This window comes from Hoplias malabaricus, chromosome 5, assembly GCF_029633855.1.
Source record: "Hoplias malabaricus isolate fHopMal1 chromosome 5, fHopMal1.hap1, whole genome shotgun sequence".
NCBI classification, from domain to species: domain Eukaryota; kingdom Metazoa; phylum Chordata; class Actinopteri; order Characiformes; family Erythrinidae; genus Hoplias; species Hoplias malabaricus.
Genome location: NC_089804.1, coordinates 60,164,395 through 60,190,933, shown reverse-complemented (window position 1 = coordinate 60,190,933; position 26,539 = coordinate 60,164,395). Strand labels below are relative to the sequence as shown.

The 26,539-nt window shown below is 42.3% G+C and overlaps 2 protein-coding genes across 4 annotated transcripts in view; one reads left to right on the top strand and one right to left on the bottom strand.

Annotated features, from left to right (window-relative positions):
- Positions 1 to 272: 272 nt before the first annotated feature.
- Positions 273 to 24,797, top strand: rbm10 (RNA binding motif protein 10). Of its 3 annotated transcripts, none has more exons than XM_066670266.1 (22): positions 273 to 546; positions 1,035 to 1,093; positions 1,280 to 1,745; positions 2,573 to 2,764; positions 3,691 to 3,760; positions 5,783 to 5,856; positions 9,243 to 9,329; positions 9,926 to 9,986; positions 10,090 to 10,284; positions 11,092 to 11,252; positions 11,657 to 11,754; positions 13,814 to 13,901; positions 14,120 to 14,321; positions 15,984 to 16,087; positions 17,840 to 17,903; positions 18,319 to 18,410; positions 18,596 to 18,775; positions 18,953 to 19,102; positions 19,726 to 19,788; positions 20,178 to 20,366; positions 21,591 to 21,638; positions 22,347 to 24,797. In XM_066670266.1, the coding sequence occupies exons 2-22, from the start codon at positions 1,077 to 1,079 to the stop codon at positions 22,437 to 22,439; spliced, it is 2,694 nt and encodes an 897-aa protein (XP_066526363.1). In that variant the 5' UTR covers positions 273 to 546; positions 1,035 to 1,076; the 3' UTR covers positions 22,440 to 24,797. The 3 variants fall into 3 exon arrangements, with proteins under 3 accessions (XP_066526363.1, XP_066526362.1, XP_066526364.1); XM_066670265.1 differs by having other exon boundaries at positions 17,837 to 17,903; XM_066670267.1 differs by lacking the exon at positions 1,035 to 1,093 and having other exon boundaries at positions 481 to 546; positions 17,837 to 17,903.
- The window catches only part of frmd4bb (FERM domain containing 4Bb), a 67,007-nt gene continuing 43,542 nt past the window's right edge, over positions 3,075 to 26,539 (bottom strand). Inside the window, exons 25-27 of the mRNA XM_066670264.1 lie at positions 23,847 to 24,024; positions 5,045 to 5,872; positions 3,075 to 3,305 (exon numbers count right to left, since the gene is read on the bottom strand). The gene's annotated coding sequence lies outside the window, so the exon portion shown is untranslated. The remainder of the gene's footprint in view (positions 3,306 to 5,044; positions 5,873 to 23,846; positions 24,025 to 26,539) is intronic.

The window sequence follows — 26,539 nt, the reverse complement described above, 5'->3', positions numbered from 1 at the left end:
CGCAGACACAGAGAGAATAATTATAGTTTTTTTTTTTTAATGAGCATATTCAAACAATGCATTTTTTTGCACAAATATGATGCAAACCACTTGAACATACTGTTTCTGTGACATCACAAGGTCCTAATTCATGCTTATAATAAGTTATAAGGAGGTTTTCAGGCTGCAGACAGAGCAGCCAAGTAGAACAGGTTGTTTATATCTACTGAGTTCCCGTTAAAAAAAAAAAATAGAAGATGAATAATCACCTTTATATCTGAAGAAACTGGAAAGAGTTATTAACGTAAATTTAATGAATAACGACTACTTTTGTTTAAATATATTGCAGCTATACACATTTCATGAATGGACTTCAGAACAAATATTTGTGTGCGAAAATAACTAAGCTTATTGGCCCTTTAACGCAGCGGGGACTTTTTAGGAGGGAACTGGCAACCCTGCGCAACTCCAATGGCATTCGTATCGGTTCAGTGAAGCTATAAATTATCAACAAAAAACAAACGTTTAAATACCTTTTCGCTGTTTTTGATGCCTGTTTTAATGAAGGTAAAGGTTTTTACTCTTATTAGACGTCACTAGATGGTCTTGTATTCATTTATCTTATCGCTAGAGCTGTAATTTGACCTTTTCCAGCCTCCCGAGCAAAACCAGCACCGTACCCGTAGCTAGAAGAGCTAAATCATACATAAAATAGGAATTAAAATATACCTCTATGCCTCTTTAATCTGTTGACTATCTATATTTACTCCACAAATCAAAATCACCTGCAGGTGTTCATCTTATAGTTTTCTATTTCGAATTGTAGCTCTTTTTTTTTTCCAGAACTCTCCGTTCCACCTTAAATACTGCATAGTTACGTTACAGCGGCCGTGTCGTGGGCACCGCCGCTGCTGTGGATTTTAAGGTGGAACTTAGAATTGAAGGGAAAATATATATAAATCAGGAATTAACTCTCTTGGGATTATTTTAATTTAGATATTTCTACTGAAATTATTGATTAATTGATATTTCGCTTTATTTTTGTGTTTTTCTAGGCTGTTTAAAAAAGGGGGCGTTGCCCAGAGCTGTTTATTGATATGGATTATGAGAGGAGGTATGGAGCATTTATATTATTATATAATTATTATTATTATTATTATTGATGAGCTACTGTCACTGCCCTTACATCTGTGGATGGTGAGAGGACACAGACAGAGTTTGAAAACTCCAGCAGCACTGCTGTGTCTGATCCAACCTTTGTCATCCTCCTTTAAAGCTCAGATGATGGTCTGTGTTTCAGAGGCGGCCGTGGAGACCGAACAGGGCGGTACGGCAACAGTGCTGAGGATCACGATTACAGAGACATGGATTATCGAGGATACGGTCAGGAGAGTACGGAAACAGGAGCGTTTCCGGATAACGGCTTCAGCGAAGGACAGGAGGATTTTACCAGGTTAGGGCAGAGGGGGTTCTGTGGAGGTGATGGCAACCGGCGAGGGAAAGGCTACCCACCAGATCCTCAGGGAATCCGTCAGAGATTCCCAACAGAGGAGGAGAGGGATTTTCACTTCGAGGATGAACGTGGTCCTCAACGAGATCTTCAGGCTTTCCGACAAAACCAGACGGACAAACACATTCCACACCAAACAGAGAGTGAAGAGGAGTGGGGGAGAACGGCGGAACAGGGTTCCCGTTCTCCAGAGGAATACGGAACGGTGCGGCGAGCCGAGGAGAGGGGCTACTCCAGGGCTGGTGGCCAAAGGAGGGTGAGAGCGCTATGGGTTCTGTCCGGTTTGGGACTAGAGAGGCGTTTAATCCACAAACATCAAAAGCACCAGATTATTACAGAGTAAACTAATTTAAAGTCATTAACAGACTTTATAATATTTAATTTTGCCAATCAGTAACGTGCTTGGCTGATATTTTGCTAATTAAAGGTGCAGTCAATGATTTTCCCCGGTGATTTGTCTTAACGTTGTGAAACAGTGATTACACTGACACCCAGTGGCCGACATCGGTCACAGTTTCTCAATTAAACCTGATTTAAATGAACACTAGGTAGGATTTTTTCTTTTTTTGCCCATGGGGCTCCCCCCAGTGTTTTACAGCACTGTACTGAAATCACTGGGTGACGGGAGGGAGTGGGTTGGTTTCCTACCCTCCTCCAAAAATTTCATAGTGTCGTTCCTACAGTGCTGATCCTGGAGAAGCAATGACAGAAGCTCCATTCTCCTTATTACAGCTCAGTGGAGCATCACAATGACTTCAAAGCTGTAACTTTTAAGTTAAAAAAATTACATAATATCCCTTTAAACATAATGCTGGGGACCCACTCTGTGGAGCATAAGATGATTTCACTCAGAGTCAACAGATCGCTCAGAATCCTCATCTTGTGAGTTATACCTTATGGTAAATACAATTTTACATAAAGATTTTCATAAATATTGGTGGTGGAAAAAATATTGACTGCACCTTTAAGGCAACGCCAGTGAACCTTTAACCCTTCAGTCAGTTGTCAGAGGTCAGTGTTGATGAAAGTTCACCAGAAACAGAAAGGGCATCAGGTTTAAAGTGATTCCTGGTTTCTCTGCAGGGTTTCTGTCCCCGGTGGCCGTCCGTAGGGAGTGAGGAAGCGAGAGAGGGTGTTTACTCCTTGAGGGCGGAGCCTGGAGGTGAGGAGGCGGAGCTTCGCGATCAGGATTACAGAGCAGAGGGAGAGCAGGGTCAGAGGCCTAGTAACATCATCATGCTGAGGATGCTGCCTCAGAACGCCACCGTCAACGAGGTACAGGGGGGAAATGACACTTCAGATTGTCTTCAGACTGTAAACTGTAAAATATAAGATTAATTACACACAGGATAAGATGGGTTTTAATGCCTTATGCCGATCCATTAGAGCAGTGGTGCTTAAACGTTTAAGAAGGAAGGCCATTATCAAAACCTCCAAATCCTGAGAGTCTTTATTACAGAAACATGCTCCGCTTTTTTCAGGAGAACGTAACATTTATGAGAAATAAGCAAAAGAAATAAAGAATGAGAAGGAGTACATTTCTATCAGTTAAGTGTTTAATAGGCTCCAGGTGAAAACAGTGTGGCGCCGGGAGCAGGTCACGGCGGCTCTCGGCGCTTGTAGCAGTAGGTGAAGGAGGCTTCACATGTACAGAGTTCTCACTTTGTTTGTCTCAGGATTTAGTCCCTCTGAGCTCCAGAGTACTTCTCAGGCTTGGTCTCAGTTTGTTTTTCTCGTTTCCACTTTGCCCTTTGTGTCATAAAGTCCCGACTGCTCACGTCTGTCTCAAAGAAAGCGAGGGGCTCGTATTCCCTCCCTGGGAAAAGCAGGGGAACAGACGTAATCAACAGAATGTGGACATCATTCTGAAAACTGTGAAACATGGAAACTTTAGATTCTCAGTTATGAATAAATTCATTAATTATGAGGCACGTATTTCGAGGTCATGTGGTGTCCACCTCTTGCTGCTTCAGGTTCAACCAGTGGTACACCTCCCACAGTTTGAGAACCACTGCATTAGAGCTTCACAGAGGGCTCCGCTCACTCTCTTCTAACCTGTGACCACTTTAACAGTGTATTTCCCCAACTACTCTGTGCTGTCCTTATCCTTGAACACGGACCAGTCCCTTCAGCTGTGGATTACACTCAGATACTGGGGGACTTTATTCTTAGTGACTGTGTGTGTGTGTGTGTGTGTGTAGATCAGAGCTCTGCTGCAGCAGCAGGAAGTCCAGCCTCGAGAAGTTCGCCTCATGAGGAATAAATCTTCAGGTGAGTTCACTCCTCCTCTGGATTCTCTCACGCTTTTCTCCACTCGTTCCTAACAGCTCATCCCTCCTTCTCCTAAACTCTGCCTCATTCCTTTACCTCCATTAGACGTCCCCCCTCTTCCCTCTCTCCCTCGCGTTCCTGTGCGTGGTGAAACCGGCTGGAGACACGTCTTACTGTGGCGTTTATGGTGTTTATTCACACACACAGCATTTCCCCCTCGGCTCAGACTCGGCGTTTCTCTCTTCATCCCTTCATCCCTCTCTCTCCCAGATTTCATTTCGTTGAGTTACATTTCTTAGAACACAGAGAGGATCCTTTAAAGGTGCAGTTAATGATTTTTACCTCCAAATAAAGTAGCAGAGGATGTTTCTAAAATGATTGAACATTTTCTTTACGTTGTTTTCCATGAAGTCCAGCTCTCAGGAGATGTCCCAGAATGAACCAGTTTATGCTGCACAGAGCAGGCCCCCCACACGGGGGCGTCATGTTTAACCCAGGCTTAGTTACAGTCAGTAGAACTGTCCACACGGCGGTCACTGCGTAGCTCACTCACAGACTGTGGTCCACCTGCGGCGCTGAGAATGATCCTCCACCACGTCACACCTGCGCTGTGGGGGTCACAGGTGGACTACGGTGTGGAAGTGTGGAACTGCAGAGTGACCCGAGTGGACGGTGGAGCTGAGGGAATGTACAGTGAGTGCAGATGTTCAGAGCGTGTTTTTATATTTTCCTGGTCATGCAGATGTGTCGATTTCTCCAGATGTGACAGAGCAGGTGAAGCAGCTTTTGTTTGTGTTTTGAGTTTGTGTTTGTGTCCTAATAACACTGACACAGAGCGGTCAGACTCCCTTCTCCATCCTCCCTTTCTCTCTTTCTTAATCATCCCTCGCTCCTCTCTCTCTCTCACACACACACACACACACACACACACACACACACACACACACACACACACACACACAGACTATACTCTCTGGATGTTAAACCCCATCCACATTGTGTTCTAAGACGTCAATAAAAAGCTCTAATTACTGTTTGTTAAAATCTTTACAGTGATGTCCTAATGACTCTGTTGCCACGTCCTCAGCAGAAAACACACCCCTCTGCTTCAAAGCCACTGTCCCCTCCTGCCCCCCCTCGTCTCCTGACCGCTGTCTCTCTGTGTGTTTAGTGGTGAATGAGCTCTGAAGCGCTGTAGAGAGATCCACAGGCGTTTGCCTTTTTACAGATGTTTAAATTATATTTCTGCAGTGTTGGATTTTAGTGGCCTGGGGCTAAACCTACCGTACATGACGTCTGTGCCCAGAGCCTTGGATGAAGTCCTTCCTTCAAAGCAATTGGCCTCTAAAGCCCTGCTGGGGGTGGAGGAGTGTCTCAGGGGGATGAGGCATTGTCCACATGGCAGTGCTGGACGTCCTGTGTCCGGATGCTGATAATAATCTTCCTGGAACACTGCAGCGGCCCGCCTCACAGGGCTCTAACACTGCCCCCTGCTGACGGCTTCTTTCAGAGAGAGACAACATTTACCAGGGGTCCTCAGTGTAGCGTCGGAGGAAGTGTGTGTGTGTGTGTGTGTGTGTGTGTGTGTGTGTGTGTGTTCGTTTACAGTGTACATAGGCTACCGTTCACTCTGGACGCCTGTCAGATCTCGTCCAAACCCAGGCTAGACCCAGGGGTTTTCACTGAACTCAATCGCTCTGCTACTGACGCCACATTGTTTACAAATTAAAATCCAGCGGACAGTGGCTTTAAAGTGCATTCAGTCAGTTTCACCACCAAAAATGAGCAAACATTGATTAGGAAAGTTATTATTTATGATTTACACACTGTTTTCTGTAAAGTGTAACTCACACAACATGAAGAATTAAACTGCTCTGTTTACACTCCATAGAGCAGGTCTCTCTCTCTCTCTCTCTCTCTCTCTCTCTCTCTGAGTGTGTTGTTTGGATGTGTGTGTGAAGGCACTAACCCCTCACTGCGTGTTGTTGTTGTTGTTCTTGTGGCCGGCGGCTGTGTCTCCAGGTCAGAGCCGAGGATTCGCCTTCGTCGAGTTTAATGGCTTACAGGAGGCCAGCCGCTGGATGGAGAGCAATCAGGTCACTCACACACACTCTGTATACACACACACACACACACACACACAGGTTTATTATTTAATGAATACACACTGTTCCTCACCCTGTGGGCTCTGAGCTCTGAAGACCACACTGTTCATTTAGTCTCTTGGGTCAAATTTACAGTCTTCAGAGAGTGACATGAAATGTCGTTTGTATCATACATCTGTATTCATTCATCGTAGAACAAGCACTGAAATGACCGACCCCTGCCATGAAAAAGAAGTCAGAATAAGGCTGAGTCTGTAAAGAGAATTAAATGTATTTAAGAGTTTACAACAAAATACAGGTTCAAAATAAGCGTAAAAACATAAAAAATATGATAAAGGTAAATACAGAGCCAATAATATAACTAAAGAAAACATGTGAAAAATAGAGATCTAATAGAGTTCTAAGATTAATTTAAAAGTCAATATTTAAAAATAAACATAGAATAAGGTCAAGATATTTATAAACAGGCAATAATATAACTTGAGCGTCACGGTGGCACAGCCACACAGCTCCAGGGTCCGGCAGGTTGTGGGTTCGAGTCCCGCTCCGGGTGACTGTCTGTGAAGAGTGTGGTGTGTTCTCCCTGTGTCTGTGTGGGTTTCCTCCGGGTGACTGTCTGTGAGGAGTGTGGTGTGTTCTCCCTGTGTCTGCGTGGGTTTCCTCTGGGTGACTGTCTGTGAGGAGTGTGGTGTGTTCTCCCTGTGTCTGCGTGGGTTTCCTCCGGGTGACTGTCTGTGAGGAGTGTGGTGTGTTCTCTCTGTGTCTGCGTGGGTTTCCTCCGAGTGACTGTCTGTGAGGAGTGTGGTGTGTTCTCCCTGTGTCTGCATGGGTTTCCTCCGGGTGACTGTCTGTGAGGAGTGTGGTGTGTTCTCTCTGTGTCTGCATGGGTTTCCTCCGAGTGACTGTCTGTGAGGAGTGTGGTGTGTTCTCCCTGTGTCTGTGTGTGTTTCCTCCGGGTGACTGTCTGTGAGGAGTGTGGTGTGTTCTCCCTGTGTCTGCGTGGGTTTCCTCCGGGTGCTCTGGTTTCCTCCCATGCTCCAAAAACGCACGTTGGTAGGTGGATTGGAGACTCAAAAGTGTCCGTAGGTGTGAGTGTGTGAGTGAATGTGTGTGTGTGTGTGTGTGTGTCGCCCTGTGAAGGACTGGCGCCCCCAGGCTCCAGGGTGTGTTCCTGCCTTGCACCCAGTGATTCTGGCTCCGGACCCACCGCCACCCTGAACTGGATAAAGATTACAGATGGTGAATGAATGAATAATATAACTACACCTTGGAAAATCTCTTTAAGACTAATTTTTTAAAAGTTTCATTTATTATTAACTGTAAAATATTACATTTATTATTAAAGTTTTTGTTGCATTATTATAATGTATAAAGATACTATTATTTTCGTAATTTATATTTATTTATACATATTTATTAAATATCAAGTGATTTTTAAATATTTAAATTTGAGTTTTCAGTATTTATTGTTAAACATGTTTCTATTATAGAATTAACTGTAAACTTTAACGCTTAAATATTTAATGATTCTTAGATATTTATTGTTATTTAGTATAAAATCTAGTCGTATACATAGTATTACAACATTAAAGTATTATTCATTTTAATTACTGCTTAATATATGATTATTATTTTAAATCTCAAAGATAATAATTTTATTGTTATTAAATGTTATTAAATGTGAGCCCTTCTTGTCTTTACTGGGTTTTAAAGCAGCGGTCAGTGTCCAGAGTTAAAGGGTGAATGTGAAGGTGATTAGTTGATTGATTGGTTGATGGTGGGGTGAGGGGTGGGATCAGGGGTAAAACTATAAGCAGCTGGAGTTATTGTTATTGCTGTATTAATGGCTTTATGTTTCTCTAAGCTCAGGTCTTTTCTGGTTGTTGAAAGAGCAGTGAATTATTTACGTTTCTGTGTTTTTACTGTGGTTTGTTCAGTTTACAGAGCAGTCTTTGAAATAATTTATTATTATTCATTTATGTAAATTGTGTTTCTTTGAACTATAAATGTAGGCTAATGTAAGAGCTCACACTGTGTAAACTCAGGTCAGTGTTTGTATTGTTGTATTAATCAGGTAAATGTGTGACAAACGGAAGAATTGGTCCAAAATGGTTTTAAAGGAGATCTTTAGATATTTTCTTTACAACATGAAAGGGTTAATACCACTGACGCCTAGTGGCCTGGTGAAAATGACCAATGAAAAATGAAACATTGTCTGCGTCTTTGGTGATGCACCTTTATAGATACACACACATTTTATATAATTATTTATATTATATTTAAAAGTGTGTGTTACATTAATATGTATTACATTAAACATATGTGTTATTTGCAATTACTCTTCTGTAACTCCCACCCTTAGTGAATATGAAGGGAACGTTTTCATAGAGCGAGGGACAGACAGATATTATCAGCCCATAGATAAACTATGGTACTTTTCCACTGCGTGGTATTGGCTCAACTCAACTCTCTTTTCCATTAGCTCCCCTATGAAATGAAGCCGGTGATGTCCCAAAAAATGTTTTTTAACAGGAACCACTGTCTTGACAACCTCAACAACGCAGTGGTAGAGTCACACGCTGTTTACTCGTGGTGTAGTGGCGTGTTCTTGTTGTTTGGGCTGAACACGGCTCCGCCCCCAGTTCCTCACAGAGCAGTTTTCCTTGTCTCACGTTCGTCTTTCGCCGGAGATTTTCCTCAGCCACCGTCCCAAGGAGCGTCTGCCCCTCTTCAGAAACCCCTCGGTGGAACGTTACAAGCTGCTGCTGAGAGTCGAATAAAAACTAATTCACATATTCACATTCAGTACCGACTCGGCTCGGCTGGAACCGTAAGAGAACGGCGACTGAAAAAGAACCCGGTTCCAGGATCAGGACCAGATTTGGCCGGTGGAAAAGTAAAGGCGTCATGTCATGTTTGCATATTCTCCCGGGCTTCACTGTGCTCTGATTGGCTGGATGTGTCAGGGGGTTTGTTGTTTACTGTGGGTTTGATTTAGTTATTTTGGGGGAAATTTATTTTGGAGTTATTTCATTTTTCCCCTGAAGGGGGGGGTATAAAGGCCCGGGGCCAAGAGAGATGTCCAACACACACTCTCTCACAGCAAAGGTTCGTCCGTCCCAACTCTTCTCCAGCTGAAGGTGATGTCTCTCTCTCTCTCTCTCTCTCTCTCTCTCTCTCTTTCTCTATGTATATCTCTCTCTTTGTCTCTCTCTTTCTTCCTTTCTCTCACTCTCTCTGTATATCTTTCTTTATCTCTCTCTCTTTCTCTTTCTTTTGAGGTGATTTCTGGATTCTGAGATTATGGCCCTAACTGCAATACTTCTGTCTCCTTTCTCCTCCCCCATCTCTCGCTTGTTTCCTCCTTTTCATCTCAGGGAGTTCTCATGATCCTGGGACAGCGTGTTTCAATGCACTACAGCGACCCCAAACCTCGCGCCAACGAGGACTGGCTCTGTAACAAGGTAATAACTATTATTATACAGATAATACACTGTGAGAAGTATATAGTACACATTGAGTATCGTATAGTGAATAGAGTACAGTATTCTGAGTAGAATATAGTACACAGTGAGTAGAGTACATTACACTGAGTAGGACACTCCCTATTTCCAGAAAAGTTGTAACACTGTGAAAAAATTGAAATTAAAACTAAATGCACTGAGGTGGAATTGATGTACTTCAGTGTATTACTTCAGTGCGGTACAAATACAATATTTAAATGTTAACATTTAGAAAGTTTATTTATTTTTATTTATTTTTTTTTTTTAAATATTTGCCTCTCTTAAATTTTCAAAACATTCCGGAAAAGCAATGGCAGTGTGGTGTTTCCCAATGTGTTCCTCAGCTGCTCTTTAACAGCTCTCTGTGGGTGTTTGGGAACTGAGGAGACCAGTCGCTGTCGTTCTGAAAGTGAACTGTTCTCTGATTCTGCTCCACGGCTCGGGGCTCTGTTACAGTGTTTTTGTTTCATAAAGCCCCAGTTGTTTTCAGTGAGGGATCCATACAATGATCCAGACGATAAACTTCATGTCTTTGTGTGATGTGTTTATATTTTCAGTGTGGAGTACAGAACTTTAAGAGGAGAGAGAAATGCTTTAAATGTGGAGTTCCTAAATCAGGTAAACACACAAACAGGTGTTAATAATCATTCTAACAACAACAATAACATTGTTTAATAGTAAAGTATATATTATTTACATTTCTGTTCTCTTCTCTCCTCAGAAGCTGAGCTGAAGCTGCCTCTGGGGCAGAAGGACTTGCCCCTGGGACAGATAAAGGAGACCTCCCAGGGTTTACTGCCTCTCCCCAAAATCTACCAGACCACCTCCCCGCTTCTCAACCTCAGCATCAGCACCACACCTTCATCATCTTCATCAGCAACAACAGCATCACAGAGCAACGAGATCGCCAATGACAGTACGTCTCTCTGTCTGTCTGTCTCTTTCTCTCTAGTGAGAGTGAGTGCTCTGATGAACACAGCTGTGGGTCTAGAGTTTGATGCTGAGGCGGTGACGTTGGTTTTGTTTGAAGTGTGAGTAGCATTTACGGGTATGACGTGCTGTGTATATTATGTACACTTAGAGTATTCAGTAACGACCTGAATTTAATTTATATTTTGTGTTCAGCCCTTATATTAGAATAAAGGGACCCCTTATTACAGGTGGGTATTACACATTGTGACCTTAATCCACCTCTTCTTCATGTAGGGAACTGCAAAGTGGTGGAAAATGTCCAATAAATTACCAGTAAATTACCGCTTTAAATTAAATGTCAAGTTTCTAGAAATCATCTAGATTTAAACAGTTTTGGAATCACATCTAATTATTTCAGTCAAGATTATGTTTTTTACCAAACTATATGAAAGTTTCTCACCTTTATCTTTGAATATTCCCATTTTATTCCCATAATTACACTTTAATTGCCATGGTAAATTTCCCATATTTTAAAATTCCCAGATTCCAACCCCTGACTCCAAGTTTGTTTTATCCACCTACTGTTACACCTGTATCTGTGATCTGATTGGTTGATTGTCTCACGGTGTAAGGGGTGAGGTGTCGTCAGGGTCTGTGAAGTATCGGATCAGTATCTGATTTATCTGATAATAAGGGAGAATAAAGTCAGAGTGTTATGCCAGCTTAATTCACACAGATCTTTGTGTGTGTGTGTGTGTGTGTGTGTGTGTGTGTGTGTGTGTGTGTGTGTGTGTGTATAATCTGTGTTTAGCTCTGATCCTGAGGAATCTAGGTCCCCACACCAGTCTGGACGCCATCCTGTCGTCCCTCGCCCCGTTCGCCACCCTCTCTCCCTCTAACGTCAGGCTCATTAAAGACAAGCAGACGCAGCTGAACCGGGGCTTCGCTTTCCTGCAGCTCTCCACCATCGTGGTACGCCAGCTTTATCACATCCCACCGTCACACACAGCCCTGAGCTGCTGCACCACCCTCCTCACATGAGGTAGAATTAAAGATGTAGTCAGTCATTTCTTCCAGCAGGTAGCAGACACTTAGTACACTGTAAAGTTTCTGTAAAGTGCAGCTCAAGAGACAAAGAACCAAGCTGCTCTGTCATCCCTGAATGTACCAGTGTATGCTCCACTGAGCGGGTCCCCCACATGGGGATGGACATATTTAATATAGAGTTTAGTACAGAATCTCTTCACTTCAGGCCACTAGGTGTCAGTGTTATAGCTGTAGAAAATGACTGACTGCACCTTTAACGCAAACAAGCGAATATCCTGGACATTACGGGAAGGGAGTAAAGTGTGTGTGTGTGTGTGTGTGTGTTATAGGAGGCTTCTCATCTGCTCCAAATTCTCCAGGCTCTACAGCCTCCTCTCTCCATCGACGGAAAGATTGTGTCTGTGGAATTCGCCAAGGGTTCCAAGCGGTAGGACGCACCCCTTAACACCTCAGCATGCTTAGAATAGAAAACCAATGCCACTTTTCCACTCCATGGAACCGACAAAACTCAACTCGACTCTTTGGCTTTTCCACTCGCCAAAACTGGTCCTGGATCTGGGTACTTTTTCAGTCCTTGTTCATGCCTAGCACAAACTGAGCCGAGTCGGTACTGAATGTGAGGTGTAAACCCTGCTGAGCTCTGATTGGCCAGAGACCTGTCAATCACCAGGAAACACAGAGCTCCAGCACAAACTCACCGCTTGTAAAATCTCTGAAGTTACAGCAGCGTTCACATTAGTTTTTATTCGACTCAGCAGCTCGTAACATTCCCCCGAGGGGTTTCTGAAGAGGGGCAGACGCTCCTTGGGTCGGTGGCTGAGGAAAATCTCCAGACGAACGTGAGACAAGGAAAACTGCTCTGTGAGGAACTGGGGGCGGAGCCGTGTTCAGCCCAAACAACAAGAACACGCCACTACACCACGAGTAAACAGCGTGTGACTCTACCACTGCGTTGTTGAGGTTGTCAAGACAGTGGTTCCTGTTAAAAAACATTTTTTGGGACATCACCGGCTTCATTTCATAGGGGAGCTAATGGAAAAGAGAGTTGAGTTGAGCCAATACCACGCAGTGGAAAAGTACCATAGTTTATCTATGGGCTGATAATATCTGTCTGTCCCTCGCTCTATGAAAACGTTCCCTTCATATTCACTAAGGGTGGGAGTTACAGAAGAGTAATTGCAAATAACACATATGTTTAATGTAATACATATTAATGTAACACACACTTTTAAATATAATATAAATAATTATATAAAATGTGTGTGTATCTATAAAGGTGCATCACCAAAGACGCAGACAATGTTTCATTTTTCATTGGTCATTTTCACCAGGCCACTAGGCGTCAGTGGTATTAACCCTTTCATGTTGTAAAGAAAATATCTAAAGATCTCCTTTAAAACCATTTTGGACCAATTCTTCCGTTTGTCACACATTTACCTGATTAATACAACAATACAAACACTGACCTGAGTTTACACAGTGTGAGCTCTTACATTAGCCTACATTTATAGTTCAAAGAAACACAATTTACATAAATGAATAATAATAAATTATTTCAAAGACTGCTCTGTAAACTGAACAAACCACAGTAAAAACACAGAAACGTAAATAATTCACTGCTCTTTCAACAACCAGAAAAGACCTGAGCTTAGAGAAACATAAAGCCATTAATACAGCAATAACAATAACTCCAGCTGCTTATAGTTTTACCCCTGATCCCACCCCTCACCCCACCATCAACCAATCAATCAACTAATCACCTTCACATTCACCCTTTAACTCTGGACACTGACCGCTGCTTTAAAACCCAGTAAAGACAAGAAGGGCTCACATTTAATAACATTTAATAACAATAAAATTATTATCTTTGAGATTTAAAATAATAATCATATATTAAGCAGTAATTAAAATGAATAATACTTTAATGTTGTAATACTATGTATACGACTAGATTTTATACTAAATAACAATAAATATCTAAGAATCATTAAATATTTAAGTGTTAAAATTTACAGTTAATTCTATAATAGAAACATGTTTAAAACAAACAACAACAACACGCCACACAACGAGTAAACAGTGCCTGACTTTACCAGTGACTTTTTTTTTGTGATGTCACCAGCTCCATTTTGTGGGGGGATTATTCTAGTGGAAAAATGACCAGCTAAAAGTGAGTCGAGTCGAGCCGAGCACATGCAGTGGAAACGCACCATAACTCTCTAAATGTTCCTTTTGTTTTGATTTTTTAAACTTTAAACTGCTTTAACATTTACATTTATACAATTCAGCAGACACTCAAATCCAGACCTTCTACCCAAGAAGCATACACTGAGACTAAGTTTAAAATTCCTAAACACAAAGAGTCTGCCAGAGGACTGTAAAACCCCAGCATTGGGCTGTGGAAGTGTGAAACTGTTCTTTGGAGTGATGGAGCACTCTCTCTCTCTCTCTCTCTCTCTCTCTCTCTCTCTCTCTCTCTCTCTCAGGGATGTGTTTCTGACGGATGGTAGTCGAGTCAGTGCAGCTACAGTAGCGAGTACAGCCATTGCTGCAGCTCAGTGGGCTGTTTCCCAGGTAACCCCACTCTCTCAGTGATTCACTCGCTTATGTTCAGCAGTCTGAATAAGTGTCTCCACAAGGGGGAGCCATTGACACTCTTAAACATTGATGTAATGAAGCTTAGAAACACTTATTATCAGTAACACTGTCTCGTCTTTCAGTAAAATCTGTTTCCCCACCAAACATAATACATCTCTCTCTGTCTCTCTCTCTCTCTCTCTCTCTCTCTCTAGACTAGCCAGCAGCTCTCTGCAGGTGTTCTCAGGAGTGAAGCGAACGTTTATCCCCAGCAGGCGGCAGCAGTGGGGTTTGTGCCGGAGGGTTCAGAAGGGGGCAGAACTGAGGTTTTTAAAGGGCCTGTCATCATGGGAACAGACTTGACTTCATCAGCCCCAGGGATTATGGGGGCTTATGAGGGAGGGGGCGGGGCTACAGGTGAGAGAAATCTATTAATACATACACAACTATTAGGAGTTTCTTTGCTTAGTTGTAAGTTTGTGTACATGTTCTTGTCCAGAATTTCTTCTGATATTAAGGTCCTGTCCAAAAGAATCCATTTAGTTTTTGTCTGCATTTTGGACTACATCAGTCATGAACTACACTGTACACACACAGCTCCTCGCTCCCTCTACAGTGAACTACATCAGTCACAAACTACACTGTACACACACAGCTCCTCACTCCCTCTACAGTGAACTACATCAGTCATGAACTACACTGTACACACACAGCTCCTCGCTCCCTCTACAGTGAACTACATCAGTCACAAACTACACTGTACACACACAGCTCCTCGCTCCCTCTACAGTGAACTACATCAGTCACAAACTACTGTACACACACAGCTCCTCTCTCCCTCTACAGTGAACTACATCAGTCATAAACTACACTGTACACACACAGCTCCTCGCTCCCTCTACAGTGAACTACATCAGTCATAAACTACACTGTACACACACGGCTCCTCGCTCCCTCTACAGTGAACTACATCAGTCATAAACTACACTGTACACACACGGCTCCTCGCTCCCTCTACAGTGAACTACATCAGTCACGAACTACACTGTACACACACAGCTCCTCGCTCCCTCTACAGTGAACTACATCAGTCACGAACTACACTGTACACACACAGCTCCTCGCTCCCTCTACAGTGAACTACATCAGTCACGAACTACACTGTACACACACAGCTCCTCGCTCCCTCTACAGTGAACTACATCAGTCACAAACTACACTGTACACACACAGCTCCTCACTCCCTCTACAGTGAACTACATCAGTCACAAACTACACTGTACACACACAGCTCCTCCCTCCCTCTACAGTGAATTACATCAGTCATAAACTACACTGTACACACACAGCTCCTCGCTCCCTCTACAGTGAACTACATCAGTCATAAACTACACTGCACACACACAGCTCCTCGCTCCCTCTACAGTGGACTACATCAGTCATAAACTACACTGTACACACACAGCTCCTCACTCCCTTTACAGTGAACTACATCAGTCATAAACTACACTGTACACACACAGCTCCTCGCTCCCTCTACAGTGAACTACATCAGTCATAAACTACACTGTACACACACAGCTCCTCGCTCCCTCTACAGTGAACTATATCAGTCATAAACTACACTGTACACACACAGTTCCTCTCTCCCTCTACAGTGAACTACATCAGTCATAAACTACACTGTACACACACAGCTCCTCGCTCCCTCTACAGTGAACTATATCAGTCATAAACTACACTGTACACACACAGCTCCTCACTCCCTCTACAGTGGACTACATCAGTCATAAACTACACTGTACTCACACAGACAGCACTGGAGTTCAGATTCACACAGATGAATAAGTATAAATCATATGTTAGAGATACATAATGCATTATATACTAGGTCCAGTCATTTCATGCGTTTATCATGCCTATTATTATTTTTATTATTATTTTTTAATTTGTCCCGAGTGAGTAGTTTTAATGGAGATAGAACTGACTTTGATGACAGTCCTACATTTATCCTAAAATATTCTTGCGAATGGTAGAATGTCTGGTTAAATTGTGTGTGTGTGTGTGTGTGTTTTCTAGTTACAGTGATCCCAGAAATAAATGATGGTGGAGTGGCTCTTTCTTTAGCTGCTGTCACATCAACCCAAGTAGTGACAACAACAACATACACACAACCCAGCCAGGTACAAACAACTAAACACAACGTACAAATAACTGCACTTACACACACACAACGGTGTATCAGGCTAGAATACAAAATATTTCAAAATGATGCTGGCATCTTTTCTTTGATATCTCAGCAGCTGTAGCTGGTGTGCGTCAGTATTTCAGTGTGTAACTGTATGTAGGAGTAAACGGCTTTAACTGGTGTGTGTCAGTATTTCGGTGCTGTAACTGTATATAGGAGTAAACGGCTGTAGCTGGTGTGTGTCAGTATTTCGGTGCTGTAACTGTATGTAGGAGTAAACAGCTGTAGCTGGTGTGCGTCAGTATTTCAGTGTGTAACTGTATGTAGGAGTTAACGTCTGTAGCTGGTGTGTGTCAGTATTTCGGCGCTGTAACTGTATGTAGGAGTAAACGGCTGAAGCTGGTGTGCGTCAATACGTCGGTGTTGTAACTGTATGTAGGAGTAAACGGCTGTAGCTGGTGAGCGTCAGTATTTTGGTGCTGTAACTGTATGTAGGAGTAAACGGATGTAGCTGGTGCGTGTCAGTGTTTCGGTGCTGTAACTGTATGTAGGAGTAAACGGCTGCAGCTGGTGTGCGTCAGTATTTCGGTGCTGTAACTGTATGTACGAGTAATTGGCTGTAGCTGGTGTGTGTCAGTATTTCAGTGTGTAACTGTATGTAGGATTAAATGGCTGTAGCTGGTGTGTGTCAGCATTTTGGTGCTGTAACTGTATGTAGGATTAAACGGCTGTAGCTGGTGTGTGTCAGTATTTCGGTGCTGTAACTATGTAGGAGTAAACGGCTGTAGCTGGTGTGCGTTAGTATTTCAGTGTGTAACTGTATGTAGGAGTAAATGGCTGTAGCTGGTGTGTGTCAGTATTTCGGTGCTGTAACTGTATGTAGGAGTAATTGGCTGTAGCTGGTGTATGTCAGTATTTCGGTGCTGTAACCGTATGTAGGAGTAATTGGCTGTAGCTGGTGTGTGTCAGTATTTCGGTGCTGTAACTGTATGTAGGAGTAATTGGCTGTAGCTGGTATGTGTCAGTATTTCAGTATGTAACTGTATGTAGGATTAAACGGCTGTAGCTGGTGTATGTCAGTATTTCAGTGCTGTAACTGTATGTAGGAGTAAACGGCTGTAGCTGGTGTGCGTCAGTATTTCAGTGTGTAACTGTATGTAGGAGTAAACGGCTGTAGCTGGTGTATGTCAGTATTTCGGTGCTGTAACTGTATGTAAGAGTAAACTGCTGTAGCTGGTGTGTGTCAGTATTTCGGTGCTGTAACTGTATGTAGGAGTAAACGGCTGTAGCTGGTGTGTGTCAGTATTTCAGTGCTGTAACTGTATGTAGGAGTAAACGGCTTTAACTGGTGTGTCAGTGTTTCGGTGCTGTAACTGTATGTAGGAGTAAACGGCTGTAGCTGGTGAGCGTCGGTATTTCAGTGCTGTAACTGTGTGTAGAAGTAATTGGCTGTAGCTGGTGTGTGTCGGTATTTTAGTGCTGTAACTGTATGTAGGAGTAATTGGCTGTAGCTGGTTTCACAAATTAACCATCATTAACTATAATGAGTGATGTGATTAATAATTTACTACACTGGCTGATGTAGTTAATTGTGTTTAATCATATTATTCATAATTAATTGCATCACCATGTGTTGTGGTTAAATGTTTTAAATCAGTAATGTTATTAATCATGATTAATTCATTTATCATTTAAAATGTGAAACTCCTAGTATAGGTTTTAATCGTGTGTGTGTGTTATTCAGCAGGCTGAAACTGTTGGAAAGCCTCAGCCTGCTACACCAGGAACTGCGTTTGAGAGACAGCAGTACCGTGAGTTACATCTCTACAGTTCTTTATAAACCCCAATCAGATTTTATCTCCATCCTGTTTTCTTAAATTTCTCTGAAGATGAATTTTATCAATCAATCAATTATTTACCAAGCAATATGTAGTTTATTTCACTCATTTATCTCCTTATAAATTATGAGGCTATACCTTAGATACAGTGGATAACTAAAATCATCAATGAGGGTCAGGGGCTGGTGTTGGGGATTAGTTCCGGATCAAACTCACCACTCCAACTCACCCCAGAGGAACCCCATCACTCCAGAGAACACAGTTCCACTGTTCCACACACCAGAGGAATCCCATCACTCTACAGAACACGCTGTCCTCTACACTTCACTGACAGGATTCATTAGTCATTGTTTGTTAATGAACACTTCAATTGTTTGTGTTCTTTCAGCTGATCCAGATGTTTCCACTTATCAATATGATGAAAGCTCAGGTTATTACTACGACCCTCTCACTGGACTCTACTACGACCCCAACTCACAGGTAACACATCGCTCCTTTAATGAGTTACACAGGGTCCAGCCTTGAATTATTGATTCAGTGTAACTCTTTTTACTTTATTTTCTTGTATATTGTTTTGTTTATTTATTTATTGCTATTCCTTTGTGATTTTTTTTTTATTGATCTCTGTGTTTTAGCCTAATGTTTTGTTCTGTGTTGTTGTGCAGTATTATTTTAACCCCTACACTCAGCGCTACATGTACTGGGATGGAGAAAAACACACTTATGTCCCTGCTCAGACCACCAATGACATCACAGATTCAGCTGCCATGGCAACAAACTCCGACCCGATGGGTCTCGGCAACAAGGACAAAAAGGACAAACCCAAAACAAAAACGGCCCAGCAGGTAAACACACTGAGTTAGCTTGTAGCATGTAGCATTATTGATAAGTGGCTCCTTAATGAGCTGGTGACTTAGAGCAGTGTTAGCTTCTAGCATGTAGCATTATTGATAAGGAGCTCATTGTCCTCTGTGGTCTGTAGTGTAAATTCCCACCATTTCTTTTAATCTGTTTGTTTTTAGATCGCAAAAGACATGGAGCGTTGGGCCAAGAGTCTGAACCGTCAGAAGGAGAACGTTCGCTCGTCCAGCACCTCCTCAATCTCCCGACGTGCTGAAGAGCGGCGAGAGTCAGCCAGCGCCGACGCAGGATACGCCATCCTCGAGAAGAAGGTGAAGACTTTAAAGAACACTGCACCTTTCTGTATTCACACACAGATTTACTACAGGAAAACAGCAGTGCTGCTGGAGTTTTTAAACCCTGTGTCCATTCTCTGTCCACTCTGTGAGACACTCCTCCCTCGTTGGTCCACCTTGTAGATGTAGAGTCAGAGACAGTAGCTCATCTGTCGCTGCACAGTGTGTGTCGCTCGTCCTCTAGTCCTTCATCAGTGACACAGGACGCTGTCGGCTGGATGTTTTTGGTCGGTGGACTGTTCTCAGTCCAGACACTGAGGGGTTTAAAAACTCCAGCAGCACTGCTGTGTCTGATCCACTCTACACCAGCACAACACACACTAACACACCACCACCACGTCAGTGTCACTGCAGCGCTGAGAATGATCCACCACCACATCACACCTGCTCTGTGGGGGTCCTGATCGTTTAAAAAAAAATCTATCCGTTGGTTTTAAGTATATCTACTTATCTGTTTATGTCTCACCTCTCCGTCTATCTATCAATCTGTCCCTTCCCATAATCCCCCTGTGTGAGCTGTACTCATAGCAGTAGTGGACAGTTTTCTGGGAAACACTCTCAATACTTTGTTTTTAATATTTAAATGATGTGTTTTTTAGGGTGCGTTATCTGAGCGGCCACAGATACTGATCGACCAAATAAAACATCCTGAGGAGAGAGAGGTGAGTGGGTTAATCTCTAAGATCTTGTATCGTGGTAAGATTAAAGGTCAGATACACCCCCTCGTCTCCACAGTGGAACACAGTTTTGTTTCTTAATGAAACGTCTGTGACCTGCTTTGGTCCAAACCCCACGAGCCCCACAGCAGTGTTCTCCCCCTGTGTAAACAGCCCCTGTTCAGAACGCCCGTATTCAGCACCTGTTCCTTTAAATGATAATGAGCCGCTCGCTGTTCACCCCGACCCCGAGCGCACAGCAGTGAGGAGCGAGGAGCAGAAGCTCTGGTTTTTAGCCGTTTTCACTCTGTTCTCTTTCTTCTCTGTTCTTGTTTTCTCCGTTTTTACTCCTAAATGTTCCTTGTGTGTTTATTTCTCGGTGTGCGTTGGTACAGAGGAGTCCCCCGGTGAGTCTGGTGTCGTATCGAGGAGAGACGGACAGCGAGGAGGAGGGCGGGGACAGAGAGAGGGAGAGGGAGGAGAAACTGACGGACTGGAGTAAACTGGCCTGTTTACTCTGTAGGAGACAGTTCCCCAGTAAAGAGGCTCTGCTCCGACACCAGCAGCTCTCTGAGCTCCACAAGGTGAAAGGACATTTTTGCAAATTTAAAATAAATGTTTTACATTTAAAAAACCTATCGTTGCTATCTAATTAAAAACATGTATCTCCATATTTGTGAATGTTTAGTTTACTACATCATTTGAACCCAGCAGATGCCCTTCACACTGTGTGTAAATCTCATGACAAGTGACCAATAGAAACCCTCCAAAATTACTCTGAATAATGTCTTTATAAATTCACTTCCTCTGAAAATTAAGAAGGTTTTTGTCTTCTGTAAATTTAGTATTTTGGGGAGGTGTTTTTCAGTGGGCGACACGGTGGTAGTGTCTCTCACAGCTCCAGGGTCCTGGAGGTTGTGGGTTTGAGTCCCGCTCCGGGTGACTGTCTGTGAGGAGTGTGGTGTGTTCTCTCTGTGTCTGCGTGGGTTTCCTCCGGGTGACTGTCTGTGAGGAGTGTGGTGTGTTCTCTCTCTGTCTGCGTGGGTTTCCTCCGGGTGACTGTCTGTGAGGAGTGTGGTGTGTTCTCCCTGTGTTTGCGTGGGTTTCCTCCGGGTGACTGTCTGTGAGGAGTGTGGTGTGTTCTCTCTGTGTCTGCGTGGGTTTCCTCCGGGTGACTGTCTGTGAGGAGTGTGGTGTGTTCTCCCTGTGTTTGCGTGGGTTTCCTCCGGGTGACTGTCTGTGAGGAGTGTGGTGTGTTCTCTCTGTGTCTGCGTGGGTTTCCTCAGGGTGACTGTCTGTGAGGAGTGTGGTGTGTTCTCCCTGTGTTTGCGTGGGTTTCCTCCGGGTGACTGTCTGTGAGGAGTGTGGTGTGTTCTCTCTGTGTCTGCGTGGGTTTCCTTCGGGTTCTCTGGATGCTCCAAAAACACACGTTGGTAGGTGGATTGGAGAGTCAAAAATGTCCATAGCTGTGAGTGTGTATCACCTCCTGAAGGACTGGCGCCCACTCCAGGGTGTGTTCCAGCCTTGTGCCCAGTGATTCCAGGTAGGCTCCGGACCCCCCGTGACCCTGAACTGGATAAGGGCTATAGACAATGAATGTATTAATGTTTTTGACAGCAACTATAGGTTTTACATTTGTAAAATAAATTTGGCTTCAATTTTTTTAAGTATTTAAATATTTATACACTTTGACAATAAATCTGTTTTATAATTAATTTTTAGTCAAATTTCTTTCGTTTCCAGTTTTACAATAAATCTGTTTGTTTGTTTTAATCGTTTTAAAATTTGCAGTTTATTTATTTTTGTAGCAAAATCTGGAACAGAGGAAAGTTCGACAGGAGGTCGTGGACGGAGAGGTGAGAAATACACGGCTATTTATTCATTTATAAAAACCTCTGCCTTATTTTATATTTCAGATGGCTTTCTAAAAGTGGTAGCATTGTTTATACATTTATTCTATTGGTGCAAATGATTGAAATATGTAAACTACACTGTGATGTATTAAAAAACCTTTTTATTTATATTTGTTTAGTTTCTAAATATGTGAAGTGCATTTATGGAGCACTTTCCATGGACAGGCAATTGATAGTGTGTCTTTAGTTTGTAATAACATCCAGCACACAATTATAACTGATGCTTATTATCTCATCGTCACATCTGGTAAAACACTTATTGTATTTTCTGCACACGACTGACTGGTGCGCACCAGATTTTACCAAACACAGCTGTTGTGAAATGCAGTATTAACCTGCTTCACTCTAAAAGTCGAAATTAATTAGTTGTTTTAGAAACATTAATGGGTAACACTTTACAGTACTGGGCCATAATTAATGATATTTATGACAGTAATAAATAAGCCTTACTAAATAGTGAGGTAATGCCACAATCATTAAGTAAAGATAATAAACAAGAACTAGCATCTAAAATTGTGAAATAATATTCGTTCTTGTTTCTGTCGTTATTTAATCATTAATTGTGACATTTCTTAATCATTTATCTTACTCTCTTATTACTTAATAATGCTTCAGAACCGTTAATTAATGCACTGTTATTGTTGCTCGTAGATGAAGCTGATTGGACGAGCTGCAGTGAGGAGGGAGATGAGCACTTTGCCTGAAACCCCAGACGCCAAAAAGAGAAAATTTAGCCCTGAATAATAACGGAAACTAGTTTTCAGTACTTTACTGCTCTTTTTTATTGTAGAAGCAGGTTTAATAATTAAAATAACCACTCACTCGGACGTCTGACTTTTTTGATACAAATAAGGAACTCTGGATATTTTAGTGTCTGAGAGTGGATCATCGTCATCATCTCTTCCTGAATTCTCTCTCCTCACGCGCGCACACACACACTCCCGGGCGCGTCGGGCATCTGGTCCGGATGCCTCCTGGTGAGGTGTTGAGGGCATGTCCAATGGGGAGGAGACCCTGGGGAAGACCCAGAACACACTGGAGAGACTCTACATGTCTGGACTGGCCTGGGAACGCCTCGGTATCCCCCCAGAGGAGCTGAGGCAGTGGCTGGGGAGGGGGAGGTCTGGGTTTCTTTACTCGGACTGCTTCCACCGCAACCTGGACCTGGATCAGCGGTGGATAATGGATGGATGGGTAGATGGACATATAACAGATAGAGCTCATTGTTTATCAGTGAGAGTAAGAGACACATCCTCTTCTTTAAGGACAACACACTTCTGCACATTTTAATACACAGCTGAATTATTCACTGATTGTTATAAATGTGAACTCAGCAAATGAATAGAAACCTCACTAAATTGTGAAGCAAAAAATGTTAAATTAATTGTGTTCTTTGTAGAAAATGTCACTTATTTTCACTTTTTTAAAAAAGCACTGAGGTGTTAAATGTTTCTGCAAACCATTCTTCTGAAATGAAGCACATTAATCAGGACTTTGTTTCTCCAAACTCCTCTAATAACATTCATTCATTGTCTGTAGCCCTTATCCAGTTCAGGGCGGCAGTGAGTCCGGAGTCTACCCAGAATCACTGGGCGGAAGGCGGGAACACACCCTGGAGGGGGCACCAGTCCTTCACAGGGCGAGACACACTCACACATTCACTCACACACTCACACCTACGGACACTTTTGGGTCTCCAATCCACCTACCAACGTGTGTTTTTGGAGCATGGGAGGAAACCGGAGCACCCGGAGGAAACCCACGCAGACACAGAGAGAACACACCACACTCCTCACAGACAGTCACCCGGAGGAAACCCACGCAGACACAGAGAGAACACACCACACTCCTCACAGACAGTCACCCGGAGGAAACCCACGCAGACACAGGGAGAACACACCACACTCCTCACAGACAGTCACCCGGAGGAAACCCACGCAGACACAGGGAGAACACACCACACTCATCACAGACAGTCACCCGGAGGAAACCCACGCAGACACAGGGAGAACACACCACACTCCTCACAGACAGTCACCCGGAGCGGGACTCGAACCCACAACTTCTAGGACCCTGGAGCTGTGCGCCTGATAACACTCAGGGGCTGGTGTTAGGGATTAGTTCTAGATCACACTTACCACTCCAACTTACCCAAGAGGAAGTCCATCACTCCAGAGAACACAGTTCCACTGTTCCACACACCACTGCTGGGGGCATTGGACATGGTGAGGCTCTAGTGTAGATCCCGGAGCATGTTATATTTCATACTTCTCTGTGGAGATTATCCAGAGCGGCTCCAGTAGCTGGAGTTACTCGTCTGATGCCGTGTCTGAAACGTTCTTATATTGTTTTATATAGAAATGGATTTAATGTAAATATATCAGAGGTTATACAACTTCGGCACGGACAGGCGTCAGGTACAATCACTGATCTGTGAAAGAATCGCTGTGTGAGACACTAATCTATGCATTGTATTATTTTTATTTGATCAGTTTTTTAATGACATCATCACCTATGCAGAGAGTAAGAGACATTTAAAGTGAAATCATTATAAAGTGGAGAGTTCAGTGGTTGTGGTGATTTATATTCAGTATTTCGGTGAAAATGCAGCAGTGTGTTGTATATAAGACTTTAATTCTGGAAAATGACACGTTATAATACATTAGTGTTTAACTCATTAACACTCAACAATTAGATTTTTTTCTTCTAACTTTTACCACAAAAAATGTCTATCATTTTAATGGACTGTTTATTTGTGTAAATTGATTAAAGCTGTTGTGATTCTGTTGTTTTTAAGATAAAAAAAAAAGCAGATATTTATTGGATGAAAAATGCGGGGGTTATTAATGTGTTCTATTTTATACAGAGTACCGCTGTCCATTGATCTCTACAGTTAATGATGTAAAATTAAGACATTTATATAAAGCCTACATTATTGTGTTGTTGCATTTTAAAAAAACTAATCTATGGCCGTGTTTGTGGATGTTTATTTACTGCATCATTTGAACACAGCTCTGTCCTCCACACTGTGTGTAAACCTCATGGTGAAGGACCAATAGAAACGCTCCAAAATGACTAAAATAAAATGTTTTTACATTCACTTCCAAGTTTAATAAACAATATCTATACTATTGATAGTTGTATTAATTTTTTTTTATTATTTTACAAATAGATCATTGAGTGTGAAAATGTGCATTTAAATGTGTTCTAATCCACTGTTCACAGCACACATTTTATAATTTAAATTAGATTTTAAAACTGTGTAAATTTAGTAACATTTTCTCTGAAATTCTGATTTTAACATTAACACAATTCTATACAAATATCAGGACTTCTGAACATTTTAATATAATTAAATTATTAATAATATATAATTAAATATGAATACATTTACAATATAAATGTTGTTCATTAAGCAAAGACACAGTTTTCTCAATATTTAAATTAAATTGAGTGAATATTTATATAAAATTAAAAAAAAAAAAAGCCTAGTTTGCCTTGGGAGTTTCTTTTTTAATTCATCCGAGAACTTACATTTCCGTTTCGTCATAGCTGCTCGAGCTGAGGGTAGGTACATGAGCTTTGCCTGAGGTAAACAAGGACTACTGACGTGCAGACTGACCAATTAAATGTTTACAGAGAAGGTTGTCGACCAATAACGGTAGCTCTACAGTCAGACCGTCCAATCAGAAGATTTTAGACTACTTCATCACGCCCCCTTCTCACTCAAGCGAACCAATCGGAGTAGGGAAGGGCGGGACTAGTTTGTGAACGAAACTTCTCGAAGTTCTATGTAAGCGCTAGAAAAACAAAATGCCCGACGTTTGTGAAATTCCGCCCAGACATTTTTTAAGTCTAAAAAAGAGGACATGTCCGGGTAAAAGAGGACGTCTGGTCACACTAACCTATTTATCACTGATTTACATGTCTATAAGTGTCTGACTGATTAAACACTGGAGTCAAGCTATCCGCACTTTGGAAACTGACGGTCAAGCCATCCGCGCTTCAAATCCGAATGCACGTATAGGCGCGTCATTACGGTTTTTCATTGCGGAGAACACCACGTCCGCTTTGGGACAGATAGAGAGTCTGAAACCCGCGTTTGAGCAGCGATGTCTCTGTTAATAAATAAATGCACGCAATGCTAAAATGGACTAAAATTAACAAGCCATTAGGAATATATTTCGTTTTAAATCACTTTAAAAAGGCAAAACATGCTTTGATTATTTCATACATTTACGTATTTTTTACTTTTCTATAAACACTTAACTGGCTGTGAATAGTAATCCTGGTGGACATGTAGAAATACAGATTACATTTTACTGTCATTAAACAGAGGTAGCTCACTGTATAATATTCTCATGGATTTATACTGAATACTTACCAATATGGATTTCTCAAAAATTACCCATAATGCCTAAACCATTCCACTGCCATTAAACAGAGGGGCCCCTTGGCTATCAGCTGTATGATTTTTACAGAATTTCACTGTATATGCTTCGCATAGATAAGAAAGATATTTTCTGAAGCCCATGGGAAAGGACCTTGTGCATTTTCATATCATATGGCAAAAGCATTTGAGTTACAGTTGTTTTTCTGTGATGTTTGGAAGGCAGACTGCACAGCTGTTTTTAAACAGAATCTGGAAATACACAGTAATTCAAGTTCTTCATAATTTTGATAATTATTAACGTTCAAGTTGTTAGGATGTTGGAGTTGGGGGCGTTAGAGGTGGTTTGGTATTGGTTGGAAACTAACCCTAGCTGTCTATGTTTTTGAACATAACCTACATGACAACCAATCAAATGAGAGCATCCATCCGCTACAGAGCAACCCAGAGTACA